We start from the raw sequence: 14,569 nt of genomic DNA, 5'->3' as shown, positions 1-14,569 counted from the left end.
TTAATTGCTTTCCATTCCACAGGTAGTTGATTCTTCCTTAAAATTTTGAAACAGTGCAAATTTTCACTTTTACCTATTACCCATGGTAAAGTTTTCATAAATTTTAAAATTAGAGAAGATAGGAATTTATTTTTTTCGTGAGAATTATTTAAAGAGTAGAATTATTGCACTTAAAAGACAAATATATTTCTACAAATCATGAATCTAACTTAACTGCAAAAATAATGATGGCAGAAAAAAAAACAGAACATATTTAACTAAAACTTACTCTAGCAAAATGTCCAAGAACTTATTAATATTTAAAGAAATTATTAATTAAATAAGAAATTAATATTAGACCAAAAATATTTTTTCCATCCTATTCAGGTTCTAATCCTACTTGTTGATAGTTTTCCATCTGTATTACACAGGTTCTGCCATATAGAGGGCCTTTTATAAGAGAAATCTTAAGATAATGTTGCAAAATCTTGATACATCTGGCTTGTACAGGAGTCTGCTCTATATAGTTTCCAGCTTAGACAGGTTTTACTTTATTAAGTATTGTAAAGTTTAGTCCTAAATACATTAAAATAAAAAATGCACATGAATGTGATTTTATCTCCCTATCAACTATAAGCTGTTCATAATAAAGACTTAGCTAATGCTAGGCCCGAGACAAGTGGATTTTTAGATTTTGGTGTGTGGTTAGAATTCTTTTGTATTATTGTAGAAATTCTATATTTAAAGAAATGCTGTCAAGGTGTTTTTGTGGCTCTAAGGAGGGTTTTTCACAAAAAATCATTTCAAAGTGCTCTTATTAAAGTACTTGCATTTTTTGATATTTAATATAAATGTTAAAAGAGTTAATTTTATACAAAATGAGTAATATAGTAATATCTTAAATGCAATTTGCATTGAAATCTAATATGTTTTATATAATAACATTACACAATATAAATGAATTGAAATATGAAGTATTTTTAAAGCCATTTTATAGCTTTATTTAACTAGAAACTATTTTATAGTTTTCATACTTTTGATTTGGTAAGATGCTTTTGTCAAAAAAGAAGACATTGGTACTGTACTGGTATTTTATAGTTTGTATTTAGTGTTGTACATATAACTAGTACCAATCTGTCATACCTGCAATCTGTTTATTTGCAATTGGTGCCATTTTTTATGAATAACAATTTTAAAGTAAGAAAATACAAAATACCATTACATAATGTTTTGAGGACAAATATAGTCAAAGGAAATAAATCCCAACAATCATAACTAGCATAGTTGTAATCTAAATTTAAGGTACTCTTTTGGAATACACAGCATAATAAGTTATTATTGTTTACTGAGGAAAAATATGGAAACATATTAATTATTTGACAAGAAATTTTGTTTTAGTGAATCATCAAAACAAAGGTACTGATGATTACATTTATATATGTATAATAATATATACATATTATACATATGTATAATAATAATATCTTTGTAACCTACACACCATAGTAGCATCAGTAAGATTCAGGTTAATTTGGATTTTAAATATAATTTCATATTCTGAGAATACTAATCATACATTGGAGAATTCACATTAAGTGTGTAAGATATTAAGCGTAATCTCATGTAGCAGATTAGAGATTCAAAATTTATAGGTAACTGTAAACTTTAATTGAGATTAAATCAGCTGTTTTAATTATTAATTTTTTACTCCAAATAATGACAAAAATAAATAAACTTTGCAATTATTTTAATATAATAACCAAACAAGACTGGTGTCATTTGTGTTCATCACCAAACATTTCTCAGTTGTATGAAAACTTTTACCAGATACTAAGATAATTCACTTATTTACCAGGTTATTGAAGAAGTTTTTAAATATTGAATTTTTTTCTACCAATCATAAAATTGTACAATTGTACCTAAATTTCATAAACACTGCTGTAGATGAGGCTATAGGTTGTAATATCGACTCGTCTGTTTATTTCTACAAAATGCAAGTTGAGCAAGTTATGTAAATAAACTAATTTTGATTCATGTCATGATGAATGTGATAAAAATGTGAGGCTATAGGTTGTAATATCGACTCGTCTGTTTATTTCTACAAAATGCAAGTTGAGCAAGTTATGTAAATAAACTAATTTTGATTCATGTCATGATGAATGTGATAAAAAGTAATTTGAATCTACCCTTACTCAGAGACTTTCCATGTATAATGAAATATGCTACACGTAACAATAAAAATGAGAATAATGAAGAAAGTTATGTCAGCACCAGTTTATATTGTTGATTTTGATTAACAGAAAATAAATAGTTATTATTCTTTGAATAAAAATAGGATACTACTTGTTCATGAAAACAATTTAAACTCTTTATAAATTGTAGGTCAAGTAATGAACCAACATAACCAGAAACAGTTAATTCTCAAAAACCTTATGTTAAAGTTCAACAGTAATAAATTAACTGTTAAAGCTTATGATGACATTTAAAAGTAATGGTTAACTTTTTGAGGAGCTTATGTTAGAATTCAACAACACTGTAAAAGTTGTGGTCACATTTTCATATGGGAAAACATTTCAAAATATGAATATACCAACCAATACCATATCAAGTTTTCATGAAACATCTAAGATTGTATTTGCAGCCTATTCTTCATCTCTGAAAAGTTTCACAGCAGACATTAATAACTAAAAGTATTGGATAATGTGGGAGGACGTGTTTCTGGAAGTGATTTGTGGTCAAATAGTCCTCTTTATTCTGATAAATTTGGTTTTTATGTGGTGATGGATTTAAAAAGTAATAAAATCATTGACAACAAATTAATAGAAATTGGAAAACACATTGGAGAACGTGAAAGAAATATTATTAGTTTCATGTCTACAAAGACAAGGAAATACTTCAAAACTATCATCACAATTTGACCGCAGTGTTGCCAAAGAATGAGAAAAAATGTAAACACCTACCTTTATTAGTGTGCATTATTCACTCCAGATGTAAATGGAGATTGATAATGGCAGAGTGGGTCTCAATAATCAATCATATAGAAAATATTCATGATGGACATGGGGAGATCTTTATCAAATTTGAAAATCGTCTATTAAGTGGAGAAGTGTAGAAACATTTTTGGATGCAGCCATGTACAAAAGCTTCTGAAATTATTAGTAATCTATTAAGTCAGAAAAATTCAAAGGAAGCATTAAAGTGTTTAAGTTTTCATACTTTTGAACTTGAATCCTGCAATGATGTCATCAATCATTTTGCTTCATAACAAATTGTATTTTCTTAAGATGGCACTGACCATTAAAACTGAGCTAATTTGTATGTTAAGGAAACATTGTTAAACTTCTTATAATCTTCAAGTTGACCACAATACAAAAGTATGAAGTTGTATTCTCTGAAATTACACTTTCAGCCAGATATGTCATATGTATAATTAATGTGGTAGGGATAAAGAAACACATAACGTAAATTGTTTGAACACCATAACTTTACCTAGGAATGATAAAAATGGGAAATAATTTCTCTGAAATTACACTTTCAGCCAGATATGTCATGTGTATAATTAATGTGGTAGGGATAAAGAAACACATAACGTAAATTGTTTGAACACCATAACTTTACCTAGGAATGATAAAAATGGGAAAATTGATACACATGCTATTTGCAAGCATCCTCATAGCTTGAGTTAAAAACTTTGCAAATTTTCAGCAAAGACAAAAATGAGTTATTTATTTAGAAAAGGGGCTAAACTTTGGATTTGAGTTAAATCTGAAAAAATTGATATTTGAAATATTGGGTTGGATTTTAAGGGTTGGTGCTACTTTAAGTTCTTTCATGCAGGTTACTGTTGGCTGTATCATTTGTATTACAATGTGAATAGAAGCAGGTCCTAAGCAAAAACAATGTTTGACACCATACAACATTGTACTGCTTTCCAAAGTACAAGTAGGTTTTTTGTTTTTCAGTCTGAAAGTTATGTTAGAGTATATATGATAAATATATCTTCACATCAAATATTTCCAAGTTAATTATTACTTATATTGCTATCAGCTTAGATTCTATGAAGATGGATATAAGTTGTAAAATGCGTAACACAATATTTATATTCTTTGGATAACAATATTAAACCATAGGTCTCTATGTACATGTGAATTTTACAAACATTATCAAAAGCACTAAAGCAATGATTTCAATTCTTATCAGTCATAATTATTCAGTTGTTGATCTCGACTTTTAGCATCCCAAAACTTCAACCTGTGGTTAAATTAACCTCAGTGACAGTAGCATCAGTTTCAAATTCAACATGACTACTGTAATCCACCAAATTAAATTGTAAAGCTGAATTTTGGAACACTCAGTAGAATAAATACTTTTTATTTCTACCTTTATACCTTTAGCTATCTATTATACTCAATTCCACTCTAAATAATCACTGTTTAAACATTTGTTAGGATCCAAGACTATATAAGCAATTATTCACAGTGTGTCATCAATTCAACTTCTGGAATTCTGATAAATAAGAGTGATAAAGGTACAGAAAACAATATATATTGTCTTTATTTGAAATCAAATTAATACTTCATCATTAAGGTTTTCTGGTGATTGACTTGTATTTTTCACAGTACATTATATTTATAAGCTGTTGCATAAAGATGTTTATATTTGTTTCCTTTTTACTTATTGTGTATAGACTCGAATATACCTGGGAAAATTAGAAGATGGATTAGAAGGCAAATTATTTGCATGTGTATTTGGTTGCTGTGATACTGTAGTAATTGTGGTAACAGACAGAATCTGCAAGGTATAGCCACTATTCTGTTTTTTGTTTTACATTTAAAAATGTTGGATTAAAAATAAATTATAATTATTTATTTATAGTTAAGTATAGCATTTTTGTTTTAAGAACATAAAATATGTTAAGTAAACAAAATGGTAATACACGTTCACTTCAGTGTAAAATGTAATGGAAAGATAGAGAACATGTAGGTTTATTGAAATGTTAAGACTATTTTCAATACCTAGATTTTTTTTTTAATATACATACATGGTGTAAACTTTCTTAGATTAATAATTCACACTATGATAAATTGAGTTTAATTAAAGTAAAAAGGAGAAACAAGAATTAAGGGTAAGAATATTTGTTAACATGCTTACTTGACGTATGGAATTCCACAGCCACTGGCTGAAATCCATCGTCTCATAACTTACATTATATATCATATTTATTTCACAAACTGAATTCCAGGTTTTTTGTTTTTTAAGTTTAAAATACATTGAAATAAAAGATATTGTTTGCCCTGAAGATGTAAGTCAGTAAATAGTACCTTTGAAATTTTGTTCTAACACATTTAGGCTGATAAACAACTCCCAAAGTGAAGTTTTGTTAGCCCATATCTAATATTAACACTAAAGAGGAATTGAAATATCATAGTGATGATGGTTATCTCAAGTGTATTGCATAGTTAATGTAGTAAAGAAACCCATTTTTATAGCTTATCAAATTATAAAAATGTATTTTAATGAGCTAATTAACATTTTGTGCAACTGAAATAAAAATAACAGAGGTGTTGTATACAGTAAAGAATGACCATCAGGGTGGAATTCCAAACTTTTATTATTATACATGTGTAATCCCAAAAGAGAACCATTCCTGCTATGCAATCACTTCAAGCAATTGGATTATATATATAATACTTCTAATAAGTATGTATGTCAAGTTAAATACCTGGTTTTCTTTTACTTTGATGTATGTGGATTTCAATACTAATTAATGTCTTACCTCCTCCAGAAGATACAATTCTATATGCACTAAAATTGTACAGAGTAATAAATCGTTTAAGTAAGACTAGAATTTTGGTAGTGACGACTTTATTCATTTGAGTTGCTGTGATCAAATACATAACTTTTTTTTTTTTGGAATCTGTATGTATAGGTGTGGGACTGGAGGACAGGTTGTATTTTGAGTCAGATGGCTTTAGATGGAGGTGAGTTATTGAAAAGAATGAAAATATATTTAGATTTAGTGACCATAGAGTGTTATGTGACAATCATGCTTTTCTCATGTTTGTGGAAACATGATACATGTTTCTCAACATGTTATTTCATTTTCTCTTTGTCTGTATTTTAATAACAAAAATTAAATTTATCAAGCATATATCTATTACAATTTATTTCAGTGTCTTATTCCTGTATAGGTAGCCTCTCCTACGTAGTTGGAGATGAAGAAGGACAGCATTTCATTAGCGGCTCAACTAATGGAATTTTGAATGTGTATCAATATGATAAAGAATTTGCTTCTTTCAAGCATGGTCTAGTTTTAGATTTATGGAAATTGACACGGGAACATCAGAGAAAGAAACTGTCATTTATGTGTGGTGGAAAACCATTATGTGAGTGCATTAACTTTATTTTATATATATAAAAAAAGTCCTTTAAAGAATATAGTGACTGCTTTTTTAAACTTACTTAAAAATTATCTGTTCTTGAGGGTGTGAAATTTCAGGGTATTCACATTCCTATGGGAAACTAGTTTTTTCATAGGTATGTAAAATTTAAGCTTGGTGAGAAGCAGTCTTTAAAAGACATTATTGATACAGTACTGAAGAAGTAAAGCATTTTATTGACTTTTTATTTATTGATAGAAAACTTTAATAGTTTCAGTAATTTTCTGTTGATGCTTTTCATTAAATGGGTTCTTTCTGATAATATTAAATATATAGATAAGAGGTTGCTACTACAGCATGCAGTCTACAAAGATATCTGCATTATAGAATTCAGTCTACACAGATATTGTAATCAATCATCATTTTAACTTTCCTTTATTTGCAATTGGTGCCATTTTTTATGAATAACAATTTTAAATTAAGAAAATACAAAATACCATTACATAATGTTTTGAGGACAAATATAATCAAAGGAAATAAATCCCAACAATCATAACTAGCATAGTTGTAATCTAAATTTAAGGTACTCTTTTGGAATACACAGCATACTAAGTTATTATTATTTACTGAAGAAAAATATGAAAACATATTAATTATTTAGCAAGAAATTTTGTTTTAGTGAATCATCAAAACAGTGATGATGATAATAATATCTTTGTAACAGTGATGATGATAATAATATCTTTGTAACCTACACACCATAGTAGCATCAGTAAGATTCAGGTTAATTTGGATTTTAAATATAATTTCATATTCTGAGAATACTAATCATACATTAGAGAATTCACATTAAGTATGTAAGATATTAAGCGTAATCTCATGTAGCAGATTACAGATTCAAAATTTATAGGTAACTGTAAACTTTAATTGAGATTAAATCAGCTGTTTTAATTATTAATTTTTCTAATGCTTGCATAATCGGGTAGTGTATCATGTGTCCAATGTCTGAATTTAGCATGACATACATAACTGTAAATTTTAACTGAGACTGAATCATCTGGTTCAATTATTAATCTCTTTAATGCTTGCATAATCGAGTAGTGCATCCAATGTCTGAACTTAGCATGACATAATATAGCTAATACATATACTACAAGTATGTATCTTAATGAAGCATAACACTTTCATTGCTTATTTTTCCATGTTTTAGAATATCAGATAAAAATTAATGTACATATCTAGAGGCTAAACAATATTTATTATTGTGATGCAGAAACATTTGAGAATGAAATTCAAATGGTAGCTCTTAATACTTTATGATATTGATTTTTCTCACTCTGTTTTGTGGTCAGCTTATTCAAGCTACATTGTTATTAGTATGTATAAAAGTAGCTTATTGGTTCTGATCAAACCATTTTTATATGTACAGCAACACGTAAGGATGTGATATTAAAAAGATTCAAATTACATAAAAGAACAAAACTTGTAAAGATAAGACATAACAGTGGATAAGTTAAACAAGAGACAAATTGAGGAAAACTTGGTCATGTTTATTTCTTGCTTTTTGTTCCAGTTGGAATAAGTTGTTTGAAATAATGTAATTTTTATTTTTTGGCTGATGGTATAGGTAGTATTAAGCCACAGGAGAGAGGAGAAGTTATAGAAGGTCATGTTGAAGCTGGAGGTTGTGGAGGAGAATCCACAAATTGTGTTCTAGCTCTTCATTGGATAATCAAACAGCAAAGTGAGATGTTAAATGGCTGTCAATCTCAAATTAATTAGTAAGTAACAGTACTTCATAATATTAACACTTCTATAAAATGACTGAACACGTGTCCTCTGTATTCATTTAAAGTCTGTATAGATTTAATACATGTAAGTTTCAATATAGTGTGTATGTCTTCACAAAATTTGGCAATCTTTCAGTTAATAAGTCTTTCACATACAAAAATCATTTTTTAGTAAAGTATTTTTAATAAACTAAAATAAACATTTGTCCATGAATATATTTAGTATTTGCTTTCAATAGTCTGTATGTAAAGTAATTTTCATGTTGAGATTATATTTTGTCCTTGTTTTATAATTCTCGAATTTCTTTTGTGTAATCTCTAAAACCTCCTAAATACATTCCAAACAATTTTCTTTTCAAGTGAAACATTATATTTTATCTGTTATTTTATCTTATCTATTTCTATACAAGATCAGTCAATTTGACCGACCTTGTAACTAAAATATAGACTCCCAAACTCTCAAAGTTTTTAAAATTTCTTACTATACAAAAAAAAAACTTTGCAGTTCATCTGAATTTAGTTGTTAACATTCTTACCCCCTTGTTAATTTGTAGGTTTTCTTCAATTCCAATCATTTGGGCCCAGCCTTGTCATCTTTTTTTTCAGGATATGGAACAAATAGGGTGTTCTGTCTTTTGGTGATGTGGGCTTTCTTGAGAACTCTCATATGCATTGCTTTCAGTGGAACTTCTCAAGTCTCATGGAATACCTTTTTACCCTTTAATTTCTCAGAGCTGATCTGGCTTGGTGACTAGAAGGACTCAATACATTGTGGGGGGGTTCCACTATCTCTACATCATCTATTCACAGACACATCTTAAGAGGGTTGGGGTGCTTACCTCGATACTTGGAAGATTTCTGGTCTCTTGTCAATCAAGGAGTATTCTTTTTATATCAAAATTCTCAAACTTCAGTCAGTTCATTGAGCTTTGTCATACCTTTTTTCTCTCTTGCATAGGAGTGTGGTTATGATACACTTTGACAACTCCACAGTAATTACTTGTCACAAAGCAAGATGGTAACAAATCTAGGACTTTGTGCTTTAAGACCTTAGATCTCTTTTTTTTTTTTCTGGATCCACATTTCTCACATGGCGGTCTTAGCTTGCTATGTTCATGGTACCCTGAATCTGGTTGTAAATAATGCATCTCAAACCAACAAGATTCTCCCCATGGAGTGGTCCCTCAATCAACAGGTCTTTTGTTGGGTGTGTTCTTAGCTGGGAACACCTCATATTGATTCTTTCACCACCCACTGGAACATTAAACTTTTTTTCCTTTTGGTCTCCTTTTCCACAACTGCTAGTTCTTGGAGGGGACACATTCAGTCAAGATTGGAGAGGTTATCACATCTGTGCTTACCCTCCTATTTGGCTTCTCTACAGAGTTCTGTCCCAATTCCAAACTACTTAGGTTTGGTTTTAGTTGTGACTGTATTATTTGGCATAACTGTGGTTCTATCTGCTCAGACTTGTACAACTTCCCCTCCCCTTACTTCTCTATCTTGTTCTGTATTCCATTAGTCTTGGTTGGATATTGTTCATACAGACATGACACTCCAACTTCATGCATGGCTTTTATTAGGTCCATTGCCTAATAATCCCAGGAATTTACTTCCTGTGTTGTATCTTTTCATTCCTAATCTGTCATACTTTTTCCCATGTTCACTTACCAAGGATTAAGGTCTACCTTCTACTCTTTTATCTGTTTTGAAGTGGCTTCCATCATTCATTTTCTCACTTTTAAGTTCTTCACCTTGTTACTTGACAAAGGCTTGTCTGGTTTGACCATATCTATGTATTGGATGGTCTTGTGAAACACTTTCCAAGTTTCATGAGGTTTTCTCTTTCCTGTTATTTCTTTTCTCTTCTGCTCCTTTTGAGTCATGCTTCCTCCATGTTTCTTTAATTGACTGATGGGGATCTCAGTGTGGTCCTTTATTCTCTTTTCTGTCCTCCCTTTAAACTTTTACACATGTGTTCCATGTACCATCTCTCCTTCAAGACCTATTTCCCTCTCTTTGCTTGCAGACAGTGTCTGGCAAATACTTTACATGGCGTAAAGTATGTTGACACCCTTTCTAATGGGTTTGGCTATTTCAGCCACAATAATTGCTAACAGGTGCATAAAATCAAGCAAACAGCCATGAAATCTTCATAGACAAACACTGGAAGTAGAATTGGTTCTACTGAAGGCTAAGTGACTTTCAGTGTGGCACTTTGCAGTTGTCACTATGCATTCAGGCAGATAGCATTCTCCTGGCATGCACCAAATCCAGGTTTGTCAAATTTCTGCCCCTATCAACTGTAAGTGCTGTTACTGTGAAGTGGAAACGTCTAGTCTAGGAGCAACAACAGTTCAGCCATGAAGTGGTAGGCCACACAAGCTCACAGAACAGGACCTCTGATGGCTGAAGCGCATAACTCGTAAAAATCATCTATCCACAGATGCAACACTCACTACCAAGTTCCAAACTGCCTTTGGAAGCAACATCAGCACAAGAACTGTTTTTTGGGGAGCTTTATGAAATGGGTTTCCATGGCCAAGCAGCCACATGCAAGCCTAAGATCACCATGTATAACACTAAGCATTGGTTGGAGTGATGTAATTCACACTGCTACTGGACTCTGGAGCAGTGCAAATGCGTTTTCTTGAGTGATAAATCAAGCTTCATTACCTGGTAGTTTGGTGAATGAATCTGTGTTTGGCAGATGCTAGGAGAACGCTACTTGCCTGAATTCATAGTGCCAACTGTAAAGTTTTGTGGAGGAGGAATAATGGCGTGGAGCTGTTTTTTCATGGTTTTGGCTAGGCTCTTTAGTTCCACTGAAGGGAAATCTTAATGCTACAGCATTCAATGAAATTCTAGAGAACTGAGTACTTCTAATTTTGTAGCAACAGTTTGGGGAAGGCCCTTATTTGTTTCAGAATGACAATGTCCCCGTTCACAAAGTGGGGTCCATATAGACATGGTTTGCTGAAGTTTATGTGGAAGAACATGACTGGCCTACACAGATCCTTGATTTCAACCCCATCAAACATCATTCACATCCATTTTCGAACCTTTCCTCTCCCATCTGTGATCTTATTCCAGTCTTGATTGTCCACTTTACTACTTGGCGTTATATGGCATGTACTGCTTTCTTTTTGGCTTCACATTCCTGACTTTTTATTCTCTGAAAGTTTTATTTTTCTGTGATCTATCCCCTGCCATAATAAATGGTTGAGTTCATCAATTTGTTCAGTTGGTATATTTGGACTTATTGATGAAAGGTTGTGTTTTCCATGACATTTCTTCAAATAGTTCATTTCACCAGGTCTTTGGCTACACGATTTCACTATCTTTAGAGGAGGTGGTTCAGGCCAGAATGTGAAGTGACATTCATGAATTGTTAATGGTGTTAACAATTCAGGTTCATTAAGGAACCTGCATCTTTGTTCCTTAATATTTAGATCATCTAGCTGTGCCTTTCTGAGGTGGATATTGTCTCTTTCCCATGGCAGTTCTTCACATGCTCATTCACCATTGATTAGGGTAAGTCTTAAAGTATTATCACTTCCTTTTATTTTCAGCAACCCTTGTTTGTACCACTTATAATATGTCACTCTGTGGTGGGTATTGCCTGGTCATGTATGTTTTGCCTCAAACCCACGATAATTACTGATTGTATATGATGCTCATGTTAAAGGTAGGAAGGATGTTTCTACTGATGGCAAATGCAGTGATTCATATGTTTCTAGATATCAGTAACTTTTGTTTTCAGTGGTGGACCATCAGTCATGGATTTAATGGGCAAAGCATAAGAAGATTTCTGCCCATTGCTGTTAACCTTTCCATTGAATAAATCAGGTGTCTGCTTTTCAAAACAATAAATCTTGGACACCCATTGCACTTTCGACAGTGCTACATTCCTCCAGACTCCCCACTGCATTAGTTCCTTTTATTTTCCAGTGGAGCATGTGAGCCCTTACCGTTTTCCAGTCACAGGGATGGTGGACCATGGAGGTTTCCTCATGAGTGAGCTTAGAAGCTTATCATACATTCTTATAATTATACACTCAGTGATAACAGGGCAAAGGTGGTTTCCCTCCTTGTATTCCCACCAGAAGTGTTTTTCCAAGTGAATAGCTGTTAGAGCAGGTTCAGCCTGTGCAAGATCCTCTTTATAGTACTGGGTTTTTGATGACTCTGCCCTGTTTTTGTAGTTATATGCAGTAAAGACTCATTAATTCTGGTTGCAGGATCTTCTTTCTTTGCTACTGTGGTTGAGTTTGGGGGACTTTGTCTGCTTCATAATACTGGCAACAGGATGTATGCACACTGTTCATACAGTTAAGTGAATGCTCTTTGTCCTCCTCACAATTCCAGATTCAAGATGTCTCTTCCCTGAATTAATGGTTAAGCGATTGGGATTTCTGATCATAATACTGGCCACAGATATTACCCTGTCCATGTAGTTGAACTGAAGCAACACAAGGACTTGTAATGCTAGGTTAATTTTTTGTACTTCTTGCACCAACAATGATTTTGGAAGTTTGTCCAGTTTAAGCAGAAAGGTAACTTTCTCTTCATAGTTCTGGTTGTTTGGTGTGTGACAATCTGTTCATTTATGGTTGTGGTTGATGAGTATATGTAACATGCCCTAACAGCTATGTTTATGTTACAGTATATTTTTGAATCCTCAGCTTTCTAATGCTGAGAATGAATTATGGAATCTCATCTGTTTGGTTGAGGTAATGTAAGTACATAGCTAATTCAATTTATATTTTACTATGGGTTGCACCTCTCAGAACAAATTGCACTTGTGTACATACTTTTCTTTGCACATATCAGAATCATTTCATACCTCATAGAGTAATTACATGACATTTACATGTTCAAAAATGGTGTTAAATTAATGGAGTATATAGAGTAGTTCTGTGATTGCAAAAGTGTTTTAGCAATGCTTAGAGGACATAAAGAAGATTGAGATAAGTGTGTGAATGGAGATAAGTACCTATTGAAAATACATCTTCAGTGTAAGGAAATGTTAAATAGGCTGAAAATATGGTTTATTGATGGTTTTTGAACCCTGTAAAGATTACAATGCATCATATAGTTAGAATTCTCTGCTATTATTAGAAAGAAGTACTTGAAGTTACACTCATTCAGGAGAAAGTATATGCTTTAGTGATGTGTAAAGTGCAACTTATGGACAGTTAATGTTAAGAAATGTCTGACATTGATGACAGAAAAATATTACGTAGAGTACCTCATGAGACACTTAATCCTATATGGTTTTTCTGATTTGTTTGCCAGTGGTAGACTGAGAAATTACATGACAATCCTAATAATGTGGTTGTTTATTGTACATACGTACTCTAATTATGGTTAGTATTAAGACCAGTATAGTTTGTAATTAAATATAAACCCCTTTCTACTATAGTACTGTTCTTACTAATCTTTTAAATATTTGTACTCATTATTTTCAGCTTGGAAAGAGATGACTATCTTGTTGCTGTAGCAACCAATACAAGTCTACTTGTAGTGGATCTAAAAAGCCATGAACTACTTGGGTTTTTTGACTTAAGAGGTAAATATTAAGTTTCCTTTTTTTAATTTTCATTTGGAGAGTAGAAGTATTTCAGTTTTTCCCTTATGTAGATTAAACATATACATAGAAAATGAAGATGTGAATATTTTGGATTTGTGTAAGTTTGTTTCTTATTTTCAGCTCAGTTTATTTTCAAAATTGGTGTCAGAAACTCAATTTCTATTCACTTGATATTTTATTTTACAACTTCTGTACTTGTAATGACTGCTTCTTTAAGCTAAGATTGTTGAAGTATTTAATTTGGTAGTTCTTTTCCCATTACAAAAACTCCTACAGATAATTTGAAGCTATAGGTACCTTAGAGTGAACTTCACTTCAGCTGTACATAAGTTCTGAAAGGATTACAGAAAAAAAAATATAGATAAGATATAGTGATATAACTACTATCTAACTATATTGGTTTTAGTGATATATATGGTATTTTATTGTAAAATGTTTTTCAACAAATTGGACTAGTAGTAAATGATGTTGTTAGTTTTTACCAGGATTGAATTTTACTAATAAGCACGTGTGAAACCTGGCATTTATGTCAAGGTGTGATGAGTAATAGCATAGTATCAAATTATGTTACACAATGGATTTTATTTTGATATGAATTGAAAATTGGCCCCAAATATCTAATTGAGATTCAAAAATATTCAATAGTTGTCATGATATATGTTTGAAGTGTCAGTATTTTGGATATAGTTTTATTTCATAAATGTTACTTCTCTGCACCACAAAGAGTTATTATTTCATGCTTATTACCTACCTAGATGATTTTCTAAGTAATAACAAAAAAGTAACTGTTTTCTATGTATTTTACAAAAACAAATCACCACAACATT

General features: G+C 31.4%; 1 protein-coding gene across 12 annotated transcripts in view; it reads left to right on the top strand.

Annotated features, from left to right (window-relative positions):
- Positions 1 to 14,569, top strand: part of LOC143222923 (WD repeat-containing protein 27-like) — a 66,436-nt gene that overhangs the window by 11,642 nt on the left and 40,225 nt on the right. For all 12 annotated transcript variants that reach the window (XM_076450124.1, XM_076450125.1, XM_076450127.1 and 9 more), the window contains exons 5-9: positions 4,667 to 4,777; positions 5,909 to 5,960; positions 6,171 to 6,365; positions 7,987 to 8,140; positions 13,621 to 13,721. In XM_076450124.1, the coding sequence (XP_076306239.1) occupies positions 4,667 to 4,777; positions 5,909 to 5,960; positions 6,171 to 6,365; positions 7,987 to 8,140; positions 13,621 to 13,721 (613 nt within the window). The remainder of the gene's footprint in view (positions 1 to 4,666; positions 4,778 to 5,908; positions 5,961 to 6,170; positions 6,366 to 7,986; positions 8,141 to 13,620; positions 13,722 to 14,569) is intronic.

The sequence above is a fragment of the Tachypleus tridentatus genome, chromosome 8, assembly GCF_004210375.1.
Source record: "Tachypleus tridentatus isolate NWPU-2018 chromosome 8, ASM421037v1, whole genome shotgun sequence".
In the NCBI taxonomy this organism is placed as follows: domain Eukaryota; kingdom Metazoa; phylum Arthropoda; class Merostomata; order Xiphosura; family Limulidae; genus Tachypleus; species Tachypleus tridentatus.
This window is presented reverse-complemented; position numbering and strand designations above follow the sequence as displayed.